We start from the raw sequence: 18578 nt of genomic DNA on the forward strand, positions 1-18578 counted from the left end.
ATTAACTCGTATTTTAATAAGATTGCAGTCAGCAGCTCACTCCCCAGGTATGACACAGCTGTGGACTGGCCCCTCCTATTTTAAAAGTTTAGAGGACGGTATTTGCATAGTGCGTCTTCACCTGTGTGGTGCGTTTGAGTGCCTGCACCTGGGTTCCTCCTAAACTACTTTCAAAACTATTGGAAATTGGTGTTCAGTATATTTCCTGGATTTTAGTTTTTTTTAAAGCACTCTTTGGAAAATGATCAAAAAGAAACCCTGAAGTATTTCCTTGCGCTCGGGATCTCTCAGTCGATCAGAAAGGAGGAACATGAGAGACGCGGGAGGAGGAGTGGACGGAGACAAACTCGGTAAATCCGAGAAGGACCAGGTGGGTAGGCTTTTTATTTACACCGCCCTGCTCCCCCGGTGGCGTTTTGCCAAAAAGACTAAAAGTGGAATAAAACAGGAGTCCTTGAAGAGGAAGTTGTGAAACAAGTCGTGGCTGGAGGCGCTTGAGTCACGACGCACGAGCGCTCGTCCGCGAGCCTCGGACCGCGCACGCAGCAGCGGGTCGTCCCGTCACATGAACCTCTCAACTGCGGTCGGTTCCGGGACACTGTCGCGTTAACGCGCCCGCAGCGGGAACGTCTTGTGGGCCAACTAGTGCGGCCGCTCGGGTCGGTGGACACCGGGGAAGTTACTCGTCAGCCGGTGGAAGTAAAGCAGGTGTTACGGTTGAAGAAGCGACCGTGTTAACTGGCGACTTTGAACCGAACGCGTCCGTTGTTACCGTAGTTAGACAGGTGTTGAAAATAGGAAGACAACACGTAGCTATACCCCCGTGAATGCCGCATTGTTTAATTGGTATAGTATATTTAATTATGTATAGGGTTTGACATGACACTGAATTACAACATTAAACCAAATCGGCATTCACGAGGACAGCTATACGTGTTCTCTATCCTATTTTCCCAACGGCCGTCGTAACCACGACAACAACGGACGTATATAAGTCGCCAGTTAACAGGGTCGCCTCTTAAACCGTAACACCGGAAATGCACGTTGGGCTGTTGTGCGATGAACGTCGACGGCTAATTTCCCCGTGAAACGTCATTAACTGTGAAAACGGCTTCAGTGAGACACTTTCTAACTTAACGTACTTTTTAAATGTACTTTAAAACACCGCTAACTCTGAATGTGAAAACAAAGACGAGGGCACGCCCACTGTCGTAGTGTACGCGCTGCCCATTTGAACTCTATTTAAAGCAACCTATGTGCCTCGTGGCGCTCCGTAGTTTGTTTAGCTTTATGCGTGAAGCTAAATCTGGAACAATGTGCACTGCCACAAATTGACAACGTGAATACATCTGTATAAACAATATCTCCGAGCTGTTTTCATGCCAGTTATGGATTACAAATTCTATTGTTTAGGATATATTAATATATAGTCCTTTTTTAATAGTGCAAGTTTAAATTCAGAGTTATAAAGAGTCCAGACTAGTTTCAAGAGTCGAGTGTCTCTCTGTATTTGTGTGTTTGCATTGCAGAATGTGCTGTGTGTACTTAACATACCTGTGTACAGTTGTGGCCTACACACACACACACACACACACACCACGCACCCTAGTTCTCTTACAGACACTTAGCAGCTTGGACTGAAACCACAGCCCCATATCAGAAGTCACAGCGTATATCCCACCAGTTCATCTTCCTCTCTCAGCCAACGTTTCACAGTAACCTACAACCCTGCAGCCTCATGCATTCCAAGCGTAGAGCGGCATGTGGTGGGCTCTGAACTTGACATAACGACCCGTAGGCTATATAATCTGTCTGTGTTAACCTGTTAAATGTCTCTTGCAGAGTTGGATTCCCAAAATCATCAAGAAAAGAGTGTGCACCACCTTTGTGGAAGATTCCTTCAGGTAGTGTGAACGTTGCGCCGCGCATTCCTCAGCGTAAGTGGCGTCTGCTCTCTGCGGTGACGCGTCAGGACGATCGTGTTTTAACATGTGCCGTCCTCTCGCCTCTCTCAGTAATGGCGCTCTGTGTCAGTGCGGCGGCGAGAGAGAGGCCCACGGCTCTGTGGCTCTCGGGGATTACTTCAGCACAGCCATTGTCAACCGCTGGGACAGCGCCCAGCACTCCTCTGAATACCCGACGGATGCCTTTGGAGAGTTGCAGTTCGCGGGAGCCAGCAAGAGGCATAGCTACGTGCGTGGTCGTTCACAACGTGCTTTATCTCCATATCCTTAGAGTTTATGTCTGTCCAGATTCAAAGCCAAATATTGATTTAAAAGCACCAAGCGCTGTAGTCGCCAGTACCTTTTTCTTTTCCTAATCTTCGGCTGCACCTGAGTAAACAAACACAATGCACAAAGCAATCATATATGTGTACTGAGGACCTCTTTAATGCAATAATATAACAATAGCATAACTAACTAGAATGGGCACTCGGTAGAGCGCATACCTTCGCATATCACAAGATTGGGCATTGAATTATGAAAATGTTGGCATTAGTTGCATGCCAATTGGACACAAATGTATCGTGCTATGGTAAAAAAAAGATTTTGACCTTGACTTTGACCTTTGACCCGATTGATCCCAAAATCTAATCAAATGGTCCCCGGATAATAACCAATCATCCCACCAAATTTCATGCCATTCAAGAAGATTTGACCTGTTCATGACCCTTGACCTTTGACCCGATCGATCCCAAAATCTAATCAACTGGTCCCCGGATAATAACCAATCATCCCACCAAATTCCATGCGATTCGGTTCAATACTTTTTGAGTTCTGCGAATAACACGCATATAAATAAATACACGGCGATCAAAACATAACCTTCCGCATTTTCAATGCGAAGGTAATAATTCAGCGTGTGTTTAGATACTCTAGTTGAGTCCATGGACGAAATGCATTTGATCCTTTAGTAAATCGAATGTCCACTGTGTCGCTCAGTTCCTGCGTCTGTCATGGGACACCCCCCCGTCTATGGTCTACACCCTGATGACGGCCCACTGGGGTCTTCCTTCACCCAACCTGGTGGTTTCCATCGTGGGCGGAGAAGGCAGGACAAAAGTGAAGACTTGGGTCCGGGAGGTCCTGAGGCAGGGACTGGTGAAGGCCTCGCAAAGCACAGGTAAACACGTCATGAAAGCAATCTGTACTGAAGCGCCACTTCAAAACACAGCTGGGGAAGTGGGTCGAGGGTCACATGCCAGTTACAAGTCTTGTGAAACGCGTATGCACGGTTTGCAATATCAGTGTGATATCCATATACAGAAACATTTGTTGTTGAGAGACATGATGCTCCTGTAAGTGGGATTGTTGTCGCTATAGGAGGCTCCATGTCTCATCATGGGAAAATAATCCTTTCAGCAAAGACTCGCCTCATTGGCTCTTTCATTCTTCCATTTTCGGTGGCTTATCGAGGTCCAGGTGGTGGTGATGTTATTTAATACAGCACCAGAAAAGTGATGATGTAATGCTTGGCCACATTGTCTCTCCTGGTTTTCCATCATGCTCACTTACATATTTACTTACCATACTGTAAAACGGTTATAAAATGGTATTCTATGAGCTATTAAATGAACTCGATTCACCCTGAACGCCTGACCGTTGTCACAGATGCTTTACTTAACTTTTTTTCTTGCATCATTGTTTAATTTGGGTCTTTGATAGCTGACGAGTGCTCCCTATGAACCTTCTAAGCTTCAAGAGTGTCTCCTACATCCCTTTTTTTAAATTTCAGGAACCTTTCCATTTTGTTTCCCTCTATCTGAGCAAACGTCAACACATTCAGATATCAAAATAATTAGCTTTATACATTATCAAAACAATGAATTGCATTGTACCTGTAGGCGCTGGATTACAGTTCCAGACTGATGTGCTTTTTGATGTCTATATTTATATGTTTTTGCATACAAATTTCACTTACTTTCGTCATCAGGACAACTCCCTCTAAGTCTCGTAACCATTCCGAGTAACTGATTAATAATGTGAAATACTGAATCGGTGCTTTTCTTGAAAGACACAGAACCGACTCGTGCCTTTGTTGTTGTTTTTTACGGAAAATTACAGCTGCTACAAAATGTAGCTCCGTAACTCTAGATGAGTCTCTGGGGTCCGATACTAATTTGGTTTTCCAATGGCCGTTTCCTCTTAGCCGGGCAGAGGGCAGGTGGCCTTTAAATAGCTGTTCTCTCGCAGGCTCCAGATCCCATAATAAGACGTACTGCTGATGCACACTCTATCTACGCACTTCTAAATTATGATTTCACACATCTATATTTGAATTTCTAAAAGCATCTGGAATTTGCATTACACTTATTACATCTCGACATGATTTTATAAAATCAAGCACATTTGCATCTCCTTTACTTTAGGGGAATACGGCTTATTTATTAACCTGACAGCGCAGAGGTGATTATACAAATTTTCAGAAAAATTTCCAGATTTTAACTGCAAAATTCAGCAAAACTGTCATTAGGGTTCTTGCGGTCATGGAAAACCTGGAAAAGTCATGGAATTTTAAAATGGTAATTTCCAGGCCTGGAAAAGTCATGGAAAAAACTTAAATCATACAAGTTTTGGAAAAGTCCTGGAAATGTGTTATAATCACATGTTCATTTACGCCGAATTTGAAATAAATAATATGTTTTTTAAAGAAAGACGCTCAACATATAAGCCGCCGTACGCTCTCGATACGCAACATGTTCTACATTTCTCATGTTTATACCGATATTTCAGTTTGGTCATGGACATTTGGTTTAAAGTCCTGGAAATCCATTGGTCAACATGTGTGAGAATCCTGTGTCATGACATCTGACTGCCTCTTCGTAAATGTTCCCCCCCTCTCGGTGACCAGGAGCGTGGATCCTGACGGCCGGCTTGCGGGAGGGCGTCGGCAGGTGTGTTGGCGAGGCGGTGAGGGATCACGCGACCGCGGCCTCGTCGGTGTCCCGCAACAAGGTGGTGGCTCTGGGTATCGCTCCCTGGGGCCTGGTGCACAACCGACAGCAGCTCGTCAACCCTCAGGTGTACCCCCCCCCCCCCCCCAAAAAAAGTCTTGTTCACCTGTATCGTGCACTGCGAGCGTCTTGGGATCCACCGAATACCTCTGATGCACCACAGGTGTTTTTAAAGAGCCTCACTAGATCTTATCCCTGGATTGCTCCTCTTGCAGGGCAGCTTCCCTGCCAAGTACTACGTGAAGAACATGTCCCGGGACTCCTGCTGCCTGGACAACAACTACCAGGCCTTCCTGCTGGTGGACGACGGGAGTGTGGGACGCAGAGGAGAGACGGGCTTCAGGGCCAAGCTGGAGGACTACATCTCCCACCAGCGCACCGGCATCTGGGGTGAGAGACGGGGATAATGAAGTGTCACGCTTTGTGTCTGTCGTGTAGGCACGGAGGAGCTGTTTGCCATCGCCTGACTGAAAACAGGACGATTACGGGTCAGCTGAGCTGGATGTAGGAAACCAGTGATGCATCTTGGCCTAATTAAATAGAATATCTTTTTTAAATCTTTTTTTTTCAGATCCCCATGTACAAATATTATAACAATGTATTTATTTGTTTATATGTTAGAAAAACAAATGTATGTTTAAAGAGCTCTCATGAACATGTGCTTGCAGTCGACTGGTTTCAAGCTGTTTGGCCCTCTTGTGGTAATCTTTTGCTACTGCACGTGACGATCGGACAATCCTCTGGTATCCACTGGATATATATATATATGCAGATGGTTTGTCTGCACACGTGGTCGGAACGTCTTAATGAAAGTGTAGACGGGACAAACGAAGACTTCCCAAATGCTCTGAAGGCATTCGGTGTAAAGATGTTTTATTTGTTGTCGTAGGCAGCGGCAGCATCGACATCCCTGTTCTCTGTATGCTGATATCGGGGGAAGCCAGCCTGCTGGAGGTATGTACAGCTCGGTTGTACAGTTCTTTTATTTATATTATGCCTTTAATCTTCCGTAAAGCAATCTCCCTCTCTCTCTTTTCCCCACCTTTCTCTCAGAGAGTGGACCTTTCTCTTAAAACCTCGATGCCCTGGCTGGTGCTGGCTGGCTCCGGAGGCCTGGCGGACTTCTTGAGCGACGTGTTGGACAACCTGTCGTCGGCGCCGGTCGTCCAGTCGTCCGGCGAGGGAGACGCCGAGGCCGGGCCCAGCGTGGACCTGAAGGACAAAGTCGCGGAGCGGGTTAAAAAGCATTTCCCTTCTGAAGCCGAGTCGGACAAACTGGTCGAACGGGTAAGCGCTGCGGCCGCCTTGACACGCACAACGGGAAGAAGACGTTTATTGAGCAGCTACGGGGCGACATGACGTTTTTTAAAAACTTTTTTGATATTCGTGTTTTCAGTTTTTAAATGTTCTTGTTGACATAATACGCTGGTCAAGATGCCAAAGCCCCTCCCCCAGGATACCTGCATGTTCAGCCAACACGTTTTAGTCGTGGCACTTAATGCACATTTATTGAGCCTCCGCTCGGCCTTCCAGCCGCTCCCTGCCTCCGTTTGCCACCCATCCTTGAAACGGCTGGTGGTTCTTCAGTTGTCGTTGCTGCTGTTTACAATCCGCTTGTATGAGGACATCTTTTCTCAAAAAACATTCAAAAAAATTGCCAGAATGCACAAAGCAGCGAGCATCCATGCACGTTCTTTATTGTGAATGGAAGTGACATCAGGACATGTCGGCTTCTCAACCCTCCCAACACGCCCTCCTCCTCACTGCAGACACATGATTTGTGTGCGTTTGATGGTTATTGTTTGATTGGATCATTTATCAGTGTCCTAGATTATAATTAAATGTGTAACTTCATCGCCGTTGTGATTTGCGATCTATTGCACTTGGGAGCGAATAAAAATTTAAAAAAAGACTCTTAATCTTATTTTCTACATGCTGGTTGATTATTTCTGCCGGTGCTTAACTTCAAATGCCCCGATACGATCTCTAAACGCCAGACATCCGGAGGGAGGCCGGCCGCTGTCCAGTATCACGGCTCATCTGTTTTCATCATCTGTCGGCTCGTTGGTCTCTTTCTCCATTATCGCCAATTATTGAGATCATCTGTGATGCTTTGGGTCTGCAGGCTCTGAGCATCTACCAGAACAGAGACTTCATCACGATCTACCACGGAGAGCAGGAGGGCCCGAATGACTTTGATACCGTCCTGCTCAAAGCCTTGGTCGGAGGTGCATGCCTCTCATTTAAATTATGGAAATTGCTGTGGCAACATTTCTTCATTGTTCATGTGTTGTTTCTTTAAGCGAGTAAGCACCGCGCGTCAGCTGACGCCAGCCCGTACAATGAAGAGCTGAAGCTGGCGGTCACGTGGAACAGGGTCGACATCGCCAAGAGCGAACTCTTCAACGGAGACATCCATTGGAGGGTGAGGGGGCGACAACATTCTAGCACTTTAAAGTAGATGCATTATGGGTAGTAGCACTTTGAGCCCCGTTGTGCAAGTGAAAATGTTCTCTTAACCCTCCTGTGACCTTTGGGGTCAATTTGACCCCATTCACTGTTTAACATCTCTCAACAAATTACTAACATCAGTTTTTTTGCTCCACATTTCATGACTTTTCCTAATTTATTGGGGACGACTGGGTAAACATAAAATTCACATGATGTGTTTTCAATGTCCTGAACACAACTTGTACGCATCGGTGTTCTTTGGGGTCAATTTGAAATAAAAATATTTACTTAGAAGTAATATAAAGCCATTAAAACACCAAAAAGATATCTCTTTCCAATTAGAGGTCAATCGGTGAGATTTTAATGGTGATCTGCATATTTCGCCATCGTCGTGAACAAGTATTCTGGATGTATGGGCGGGGGCTTTTTATTTCATGGGCTATTTAGGTAGTCAACAAACAAACATAAAGTACCTGACACAGGTAAAAGATGTTAGTACATTTGAAGGTCACAGGAGGGTTAAAATGAAGTATTGACCTTGTATTAAAACCCTTTTTAATCAAATAGTATGAAGACCTGGAGGACTCCATGACGGACGCCCTGGTCAACAACAAGCCTCAGTTTGTGCGTCTGTTCACGGAGAACGGCCTGAACATCCTGGACTACCTGACTTACGGCCGGCTGGAGAGCCTTTACCGCTCGGTGGCCGACAGCACGGTGCTGTACCACCTGCTCCAGCGCCGCCTAGTGGAGCGACTAGGAACCGCAGCCTCGACCCAGCAGGACTCTGCTTCCAGAGTGGCGGCGGAGCACATTCACAGCGGCCCGGGGACGGAGATTAGCCTTTTCGAGGTTGGAGACGGAACTTGGTTTTGCCCACGTCCAATTTATAACAAAAAAACAACAACAAAAAAAATTATGCACAATAACACAAATATTTGTATTTGTTTGTTACCCTAACCCAGGGGGCCCCAAACTTTTTCCTGTGAGGCCCACATAACTTTTCCCTTCTCTAATGGGGGCGGGGTCAGTTTGTAACAGAAAAAGTCTGACGGGTGCCTAAATGTAGACATGTACTGTTTTCCAGAAAGCCACACATAACCAAATATTCATAACCCTTTCCGGGATTTTCACAGAAAAAAGTCAGGAAATAAATAACACTATTTGTGAAATAAATAATAACTAATAACTAATTCCGTTCTATTTGACAGGGGCTAGTCTAGGATTTGCATGGCCAGACTGAAAAAAAAAAATCATAATGCGTCTCTGGTAATGTTCAGGGGGCCGGGCCAAATGTGCAGGGGGGCCGTATCCGGCCCGCGGGCCTTAGTTTGGGGACCACTGCCCTAACCCCTTGTGTGTATTTTTTTTTCAGGTTGCAGGGGTCCTGGAGCTGTTAATGGGGGACATCTGCCAGCCATTTTACTATGGAGCGTTGGGCTTAGAGCAGATCTCATCCAAGAGGAGAGCACTCAGGGTACTTTTCTTAATACATAGACAAACATAGACGTACATGAAAGCTAGTGCGCTACTGACATAATCATAATAATAATGGATTCTATTCGTAAGGCACTCTTCATCCAAGAATCTCCGAGTGCCACAGAGCCAGTACATGGTTAAAACTAACTATAATTTAAAAAAAAAGGAATATTTGACACAAATTAAACTCGACTCAAAGACATAAACGTCTTCCTGAATAAAAAGGCCGATCTGACACCTCCTCCTCCGCTGCTTCCTCTGATCCATCCCAGCGAGCCAGTAAGCTGCTGCGGGGAGACTGCCTTTACCGGGAAAAGCGCTGCCTCTTCCCCTGGGCTTCGCTATTCGTCTGGTCCGTCCTCCAGAACCGCAGCGAGATGGCCATCTTCTTCTGGGAGATGGTACGACTCCCAATCACAGAGTCCAAATCTGTTCTGTAGCTTTTTCTGCAAAGCGCTCATGACAATCCGCCGGGCTCTAGCAACCGGGCTCACGGCTGCGTCTGCGTAGCAGCGATACTTCTTTAAACCTATTTCGGTGTGTGTGTGTGTGTGTGTGTGTGTGTGTGTGTGTCAGACAGGGGAGTCGGTGCTCAGTGCTCTGAGTGGCTGTAAGATTCTGAGGGAACTTTCCAAGCTGGAGGCGGAGGCGGAGAACAAACTGTCCATGAAGGAGCTGGCCCAGAGGTTTGAGAACCTGGCACACGGTGAGAGACGTTCCACTCATCCCTAATTGTTCCGGTTTTTTATCAGTTAATTATGTAAAATAACAGATTTTCGCTTTTACATTTTTTCTTTTTTCTTTTGGAAAGTGGATTGTGGTGATTGTAATTCTTCAAATGAAGTAACGCGTTGCTTTATTCACATCCGGTGTACGATGACTGCTTCTCGGAATAAACTTTTCTTTTCTTGCTCTCGCATTTCCTGAACCCGACTCTCCGTCCTCGCCTTCTTCTCATCGCAGACATGTTCAGCTCTTGCTACCGGAGCAATGAGAGTCGCTCCTTCACCCTCCTGATTAGGAAGTCTCCGGTTTGGGGCGGCACCACCTGCCTCCAGATGGGAATGGGCGCCGACGCTCGCCTGTTCTTCAGCCACGACGGAGTACAGGTGAGTTACTGTGACTGCAGCGTGAAAAAAACAAAACAAGTCCCCTGACTTTATTTTCTAACTTTCTGTTCATGCTTCATCCCTTTCAAATGTTTCAGACTGTAACTTCAGCTTGCGCTCACAGATATCCGGGCTACATTTTTAGTTTTTTTTAACAATAATAATTTACTAACTAAAATGTTACAAATTTATTTAGTATTAGTTTTTAGTATTTTATTTTGTGTTTTTTAAATATTTATTTTCATTGATGCTCTGATGTGCATTCAAAAACAATCACATGGTAAAAAAAACTCTCTGCTCTCTTGTCTCATGCGGCTCTTTCCTTCCACCTGCTGCCGTCACGACGTCATTAAATCCCCTCGAGCGTCAGTCGTTAACATCTTTCAATATATTTCACCTATAGTTCCTACACCGTGAGCATAATTCTGAATATTAAATTATAAACAATTCAGAAATTTCAATTTACTAAAAACACACTTGTGGCTCTTGCATCTTTAATAGTGTAAGACGTGCTCTTGTCAATCAATGCTGAATATCTAATGTGGCGCATAAATAATCTCTCTTTTAAAAAGGCATTTCACCACTTTATTAATATAATTAAGGAGCAATGATGTAATATTACACGAGCTCTGATCTCCGGTTGTCTTAACTGTAACTGTTTTTAATTCAATTCAGTTTATTTGTAGAGCCCATTTTCACAAATTATAAATTAGTCTCAGTGCTTTACAATCTGTACACATAGACATCCCTGACCTTTGACCTCACATCATAGGTAAGGGCACTTATAAGCTTGATAGCTTCAGCCTTGACCCTTTTCGGTTAGCCACTTTCTTCTTTTGTTGAAATTTTGATTTTTGTATATTATTGCTGATCGAAATAAACTAAACTAAACTAAACATCGGATCAGGAACAACTCCCAAACAACCCTTCAGGGTGAAAGGTCAGAGCCCTTGAGGAGAGAACAGAGGAGGATCCCTCTCCAGGATGGACAGGTGTCATAGATGTCATGTGACCAGAAGGAATCATTACACACTAATTAAAACACAGGAACAACACAATGAAGATGACAGAGTGGATGAAGAGTTGGTAGTCGGCATATTTCACCACCCAGACCTCCACCATCCATCAGGCAGATGGGATCTATGACCTCTCTTAGGGTCCGATGTGTTGTACGGCGACCTTGAGTGCCTTGAAAGGCGCCTTGTAAATAAAATGTATTATTATTAAGTTCATCTGTAGCAGTTGGTGAGTTTGGTCTGATTTGGTCTTCTCCTCCAGTCTCTGTTGTCCCAGATCTGGTGGGGGGACATGAAGAGGAACACCGATGTGTGGAGGCTCCTGCTCACCTTCTTCTGCCCCGTCCTCTGCTACACCAACCTCATCTCCTTCCGGTAAAAGCATCATTTCATTTCCTGCTGTCGGCATTCAGAGGATGACGATGTCGGGACCGATGCTTTCATACATCGTGCCTCGCCACCCAGGAAACAAGAGGACCAGCATCTAGCGGAGGAGGAGAAGCCCAACGAGGACGGACTGGGCAAGGACAGCGACAGCCTCTACGGCACCACCATCTTCTCTTTCTCGGACATCAAACACATGTAAAAAAAACAACATTTGGAAGCTTTTTCGACTTATTTTCATTCGATGAATTTCTAGTGTTTTGTGTTCATTTAAAACGTGCCACTTTTTTTTTTTTCTTCCAGTGAAGCGGATGACCAGGGAACACTCTCTCCCAGGTCGGCAATCATCAAAGGTGAAACCCCAGGAACGATCATTAGCAGCCGGTGTGGTAATCAGGGTCCGTACGGTCATGGAAAACCTGGAAAAGTCATGGAATTTTAAAAAGGTCATTTCCAGGCCTGGAAAAGTCATGGGAAAAACTTAAATCATAAAAGTTTTGTAAAAGTCATGGAAATTTGTTATAATCACATGTTCATTTACGCCGAGTTTGAAATAATTAATATGTTTTTTAAAGAAAGACGCTCAAAATATAAGCCGCCGTACGCTCTCGATACGCAACATTTTCTACAGTTTTCATGTTTATACCGAGATTTCAGTTTGGTCATGGACATCTGGTTTAAAGTCCTGGAAATCCATCGGTCAACATGTGTAAGAACCCTGGGTAATAATCTGACCCGCGCCCGCCGCGCCTCCCCGCAGGCGTCTCTCGCAGACCGCCAAAGCGCCCGTTCATCGTGTCGAGATGGCGGGAGTTCTGGTTCGCACCCGTCACGGCGTTCCTGGGCAACGTCCTGATGTACTTCCTGTTCCTGCTGCTGTTTGCCTACGTGCTGCTGGTGGACTTCCAGCCGCCGCCGCCCTCCGGTCCGGCCGTCACGGAGTACGTGCTGTACTTCTGGGTCTTCACCATCATGTGCGAGGAGTTCCGGGAGGTGAGTGCCGGAGAGACGCGCCGGTGCAAAACGTTCCACTTAACGCAGCTATTCTACAACAAACGTACAAGGATCTCACACGGAAAGAGCTTCTTTTTTTCGACGCTCTGATGGTTGAGAGCTGCGTTTCATTTATTGCTCTGCAATTGTTTTCTTCCCGAAGACCTTCTTTTTGGGGACGATGACGATGCGTCAGAGGATGAGAGTATACATCCGGGATGTGTGGAACAAGTGTGACCTCATCGCCATCGTGCTGTTCATTATTGGAGGAATCTGCAGGTAACTACGCAGTATCGACGGTATGCGTTAGAACAGGGTCACGCCAACAACCTTCATTTCTAGATCAATGTTCAGCCTGGTTTCCATAATTCAGGATCACAAAATGTATGCGATTCCAATTTTATTCTACATTTTGTGTGTTTTAAGGCACTTATGAATGGCTTTGGTTCTTTAAAACGAAGCAGTGTGTTGTCACAGGAGGAATATAAGTACACTTTAATCTAATAGTTTGGGTTACCTGAATGAATTGTAGTTTATCAGACCAAAACAACATGATCAAAACATGTTATATCACAGATGGGTCTTAACAGATCGATACATCATCTCGTATATTCCTGTTTATTACCGTCGCATTGAAAATGCGGAAGGTTATGTTTTGATCGCCGTGTATTTATTTATTTATTTGTATGCGTGTTACTCGCATTACTCAAAAAGTATTAAACCGAATCGCATACAATTTGGTGGGATGATTGGTTATTATCCGGGGACCATTTGATTATATTTTGGGATTGATCGGGTCAAAGGTCAAGGTCAAGAAAAGGTCAACATCTTCTTTTTACCATAGCGCAGTCAATTTCTATCCAATTGGCATGCAACTAATGCCAAGATGTTCATAATTCAATGTCCAATCTTGTGATATGCGAAGGTATGCGCTCTACCCAGTGCCCGTTCTAGTTCAAAGTGTGAGCACACTCCTTTCTGCCACCCTGTGATATACCAATAAAGACCCTGCAGTCATTTCTCCATGTTGGCCACTAGGTGGAGCCATTGTAACAGTGTGTGTGCTTCACTCTGTTTCAGGATGTTCCCGTGGTCGTATGGATTCGGCCGGGATATCCTCTGCGTGGACTACATGGTCTTCACCCTCCGCCTCATTCACATCTTTGCCATTCACAAACAGCTGGGACCAAAAATCATCATAGTTGGCAAGATGGTGAGAAGCTTTTCACAAGTTGACCTCAAAACCAAAGTGACTTTAGCAAGAAGTTCAAAACTCCTTCCTTTTTTTCAGATGAAGGACATCTTCTTCTTCCTCTTCTTCCTGATGGTGTGGCTCATGGCGTACGGAGTAGCCAATCAGGCGTTGCTTTACTCCTACGACCCGAACTTAGAACGCATCTTTCGCCGCGTTTTCTACCGACCGTACTTGCACATCTTTGGACAGATCCCTGTGGAAGAGATGGATGGTAGTGTGTTAGTTTGTTTGTGTGTCTTGCATCTTGAGAACAGATATATTTAGTTATATCTATAAATATATATGTCTGTCTGTCTGTCTGTGTTTCGGTTGCGAGCTTTTTACAGCCACCACAGTAACACAAATGTGTTATCTCAGATCTATACATTATAATATAAAAAATCGCGACACATATATTAATCTTTTCTTTTTAAATTCTGTGTCTCCCCCTCAGTGGGGAAGCAGTGGGACATGCCCTGCACCAACAACGTGACGCTGATCCGGAGCGGGTCGGAGCCGTGCAGGACTCAGTACAGCAACTGGCTGGTGGTGATTCTGCTGATCGTGTATCTGCTGGTCACCAACATCCTGCTCATCAACCTGCTGATCGCCATGTTCAGGTAGGGAGCCAGGAGACTGGTCTCCCACACTGTCCTCCTATAGGAGCGTAGTCTGAGGGTTGTCCTCCTATAGGAGCGTAGTCTGAGGGTTGTCCTCCTATAGGAGCGTAGTCTGAGGGCTGTCCTCCTATAGGAGCGTAGTCTGAGGGCTGTCCTCCTATAGGAGCGTAGTCTGAGGGCTGTCCTCCTATAGGAGCGTAGTCTGAGGGTTGTCCTCCTATAGGAGCGTAGTCTGAGGGTTGTCCTCTCTCTCATGATGTAATCTTTCATCCTTTACGTCTCTTTTGCTGCCGCTGCTCTCTGGTTGTCTGAACTGTTTTTAATGAGTTGTAGCGCGACCTTGAGTGCCTTGAAGGGCGCCTTATAAAATAAATGTATTATTATTATGGGAGTTCTCTCCACGACACGGCACCCTTTACTCTCTCTCTCTCTCTCTCTGTGTGTGTGTGTGTGTGTGTGTGTCCACCCAGCTCCACCTTCTCTGAAGTGCAGGGCAACAGCGACATCTACTGGAAGTTCCAGCGCTACACCCTGATCGTTAATTACCACTTCCGTCCTTCCCTGGCTCCTCCTTTCATCATCCTCTCTCACATCAACCTCTTCATCAAAAGGATCATCCGCAAGGTGCCCTCCATCAAGATCCACCACTTTGGTCAGTATTTGAACAGGAGTCTGGGAACTGGGGAAGGCACTTTTTAGTTTCGCTGTTGTTTGACCAAATGTCCACGAGAAGCGTTCAGTAATTCAAGTGGTGCCCCACGATGGGCGGATTTTTGGAAAGCGGACACAAAAACGACAATTTGAAAATGGAGCCCTCCTCTGTCGTTAAGCCCCTCCCACCAGACGGGCATGTGCTTCATGCAGTAACCTGTTTGAGTGGTACTCTTTCATTTCAAGCATCAGTGGTTCCCAACCTTTTTTCAGGGCTGTACACCCCCCCCCCCCCCCCATCCAGCATGACATCATTTTTAGAAAAGATGTAACACACAGCGTTGTGCCATCAGTGTCTGATTCAATCATAGAATATAGAACATTCAGTTTATTAACTTGCACTTATATTCTATTGAATATGACTGAAATAACTATTTTTAAAGGATATTTAATGGATGCTAATTTTAAATAGATTTTTTGTATTTTTTAATCTCGCGTACCCCCTGGAGTACCTTGACGTACCCCCAGGGGGACACGTACCCCATCTGTGAACCACTGCTCTAGATCACGGATGAACTTCACTCAATGAGTCTTCAGAGGCAGTAGCTCCATTTAAAGTTGATTTATTTAGGGCTATTGGCTATGACGTCGTCAGTACCAGTAACTAAAGGAGCATTTAAACATTCTTGCTACTAAATCACATCTTGAGTCTAATGTGTCTCCTACAAATTGGATGATTTTTAACTTCCACAAGGGCTTCAAATCAGCCGTGGTGGTTCCCGCTTGCTTCAGGAAACTCGATGGCTGAGTCTGAGAATGAGGATTAAACACTTTATAAATAAACCATGTGCACTTCACTTGTTTTTAAGTTGATGTTCTGTTTTAATGTTGTTTCTATCTTTCACGCTTTTATCTTTTATCCTGTATTATTTCATTGTAAGGTGACCTTGGGTGACTTGAAAGGCGCCTCCAAATAAAATGTATTATTATTATTAAACTCTTTCCCCTTTCCTACCAGTTTTGCAGCTACGAGGGAAAGCAGCCAACAAGCTGATGACGTGGGAAATCATCCAGAAGGAGGACTTCTTGACGGCCCAGAACACGATCCAGAAGAGCAGCGACTCGGAGCGGCTCAAGCGGATGTCTGTCAAGTGAGAACGCCGCCCTGCACCAACACCGAGCGGTTCGTTTATTCTTTTGTTTCCATAATACTGAGGTTAATATCTTCTTCTTTTCCAGAGTGGACAGCGTGCTTAAGCATGTGACTGAAAGCAGAGACTTTGACCACAGGCTGAGGGCTCTGGAGAACGAGGTACAACGAAGGCACAGTTCACTGGGCGATCGCATCATTTCAACTAGAACCCTGTGATCTCATATAGAAATATGTATTTATGAATATCAAAATAGATAGATAGATATATACTTTATTAATCACCAAGGGGAAATTTGTCGTCACAGTAGCAGCACCAATAAACTAAACACACAAGAATAAAAAATAAAATATAAAAAAACAGGGATGAAAGATATAGGAGTATACAAAGTAAAATATAAAATAATATATATATATATATATATATATGTATAACATATATGCATACACAATACACAATACTAATGACAAATTAAATTAAATATATAAATCACACATTTGTTTATCGTATAGTATACTTATTTGTTTTCATGCTGAGTTAAATGGTACAATTCATGGGTTAGCCCATCTCGGCATAATGAGGGGGGGGGGGGGGGGGCAGGAAACTGGCTACTGTAAAAACAGCCGTCTGATGTTTTAGTGGTGTGTACTAGCCATCACCCGTCTTTATGCTAAGCTAAGCTAACTGGCTGCTTGCGTTTGCCTCATATTTTTAGCACGCCGAGTCAATAAGTGTGTTTCCTAGAATGCTGACATATGTGTTGCCTCTTTCTCAGATGGAGTACTGCTCCAATGCTCTGAGCTGGATCGTTGACACTTTGGCCCAAGGCAGCACGTTCAAGCCTCCTCGGCCTCCTCCCACCTCGAGAGGTAACCATGACAACATGCACGCACCTTTACACAAATGAGAGAAATGTTGCTCGCGCGTCGTAAAGTCCCAAGTCGCGCTCGGAGCGTCGTGTTTCTTTTCATCCAGTCGCTCTCCGCATTCTGCCTCTCAGATTCGTTCCTGTCGTCCGCCAACGCCACCTGACCCCGCCGCGGCGACGCCTTCGCTTGCTCGGGTCGGTAGAAGTGCTTTTTTACTTTGGATGCTACACACTCGACCATGTTTCCTGTTGGTCAGCTGCAGTTTGTTCATCCCTGGACTCTGTTACCGAATGTCTTTACTTTGTTCTGAACTGAAAACACGTGTCGAGCCATCGCTTCTTGTTAGTCATGATGAAATGCAAACGCTGATACAAGTGTGCATTTGATCATATGTAAATTCCAAAGTCAAGTGTGTGTATTTATAATGGATTCTATGGTTTTTATTTGACAGTGCTATCATGTCTTCATTGCTGTAGTTTTAAGCTGACTGATGGATTTAAAAAAAACTGTTTTTAGAGATCTTTACTGCTATATTGAAACTATAATCCTTTGTTTTTTACAGAGGTTACATTCACTGCACATTACTGTTTTATTTTATATTTTACTTTGTATACTTGTATACATCTATCTTTCACTTGTATACTTCTTTATCTTTCATCCCTGTTTTTTATATTTTGTTCTATATTTTATTTTTTATTATTGTGTGTTTAGTTTATTGGTGCTGCTACTGTTACGACAAATTTCCCCTTGGGGATTAATAAAGTATATATCTATCTATCTATCATCTTTAATCCTTTTGTGGTCTGTTACTTTCTGTAAATGTTGAACCATGTATTTGTAATGCCAAACTACTTTATTCTGTTCAATAAATTGTATCTGCAGTCTTAATGAATTCTTTATATTTCTTTTAATGTTAGTTAGTTACAGGTGCAGGAGATTGGTATCAATCTTCTCACCTAACTCTGCAAATAAGTGTATTTCCCCAAAATGTTGATCTGTTACTTTAAATGGTGTCATAGCTTGGTTCAAAGAAACTGAACTATATAGAAACTAATTATGCAGATTTTACAAAAAAATAAGAATGACTGATGTAAAGTGTGACTAAGAGGTATTAGAGAGCGAAGCGGGTATGGTCTGTGTGAAAGGTGCACCATGGTGCTGAGTTTCACTCTGCCAGAGACTGAAGGTCACATAGTGGAGCTGAGCTGTTTAAGGAGCCTCACTGTAAATAGCCAGCCGGGCCACCTGTCCATCGCACCAGCGGCTCACGCTGAGCGAGGCGGTGCCGTCGCCCTCCCATGTGCAGATATGTTCCCATGTGAGCGGTCATGTGTGTCTCACTCCTCATGTATGCCGTCTGTCATGACTAAACCTTGATTTAACACAATGAAGCACACACTCAAACTCTCCATCTAGTTTCTCATCTGGCTTCATATGGAACAGCGTGAATATAAACTCTGTACTTTGAATAAAAAGTTTATTTTTAACGTCAAGTTGCAGCACATGTGCATATTTCCATCATCTCCATTTCCTTCTTTTTACATCCATTCCATACATCATGCTGACATGTTCTCTTCTGCTTTGCAACCAGTAAGCAAATCCCATCTCTACTGTTGAGCCGTGTTGGTTTAACCCTTAAAGGGTGTACAATGCTGATGTTAGCAATA

The 18578-nt window shown here is 44.4% G+C and overlaps 1 protein-coding gene across 1 annotated transcript; it reads left to right on the plus strand.

The window, feature by feature from the left end:
* The first annotated feature begins 134 nt into the window (after nucleotides 1–134).
* LOC130203840 (transient receptor potential cation channel subfamily M member 4-like) lies at nucleotides 135–17799 on the plus strand. The gene is made up of 28 exons (XM_056430272.1): nucleotides 135–370; nucleotides 1843–1904; nucleotides 2016–2193; nucleotides 2943–3123; nucleotides 4852–5021; nucleotides 5170–5344; nucleotides 5844–5908; nucleotides 6008–6241; nucleotides 7080–7182; nucleotides 7258–7379; nucleotides 7973–8257; nucleotides 8781–8882; nucleotides 9157–9285; nucleotides 9461–9590; nucleotides 9848–9993; nucleotides 11272–11384; nucleotides 11475–11591; nucleotides 11697–11746; nucleotides 12154–12386; nucleotides 12550–12665; nucleotides 13467–13599; nucleotides 13678–13852; nucleotides 14075–14240; nucleotides 14711–14892; nucleotides 15910–16042; nucleotides 16131–16203; nucleotides 16818–16911; nucleotides 17043–17799. The coding sequence occupies exons 1-28, from the start codon at nucleotides 311–313 to the stop codon at nucleotides 17072–17074; spliced, it is 3759 nt and encodes a 1252-aa protein (XP_056286247.1). The 5' UTR covers nucleotides 135–310; the 3' UTR covers nucleotides 17075–17799.
* Nucleotides 17800–18578: the final 779 nt, after the last annotated feature.

Source organism: Pseudoliparis swirei, chromosome 13, assembly GCF_029220125.1.
Source record: "Pseudoliparis swirei isolate HS2019 ecotype Mariana Trench chromosome 13, NWPU_hadal_v1, whole genome shotgun sequence".
Taxonomy (NCBI): Eukaryota; Metazoa; Chordata; class Actinopteri; order Perciformes; family Liparidae; genus Pseudoliparis; species Pseudoliparis swirei.

Bases quoted from the DNA above. Each gene is read 5' to 3' on its own strand.
- LOC130203840 (XM_056430272.1), top strand. From the start codon at position 311: ATGAGAGACGCGGGAGGAGGAGTGGACGGAGACAAACTCGGTAAATCC. The intron at 3,124-4,851 runs GTAAACACGTCA...CTCGGTGACCAG, and splicing joins GAAGGCCTCGCAAAGCACAG to GAGCGTGGATCCTGACGGCC. The intron at 12,666-13,466 runs GTAACTACGCAG...ACTCTGTTTCAG, and splicing joins ATTATTGGAGGAATCTGCAG to GATGTTCCCGTGGTCGTATG.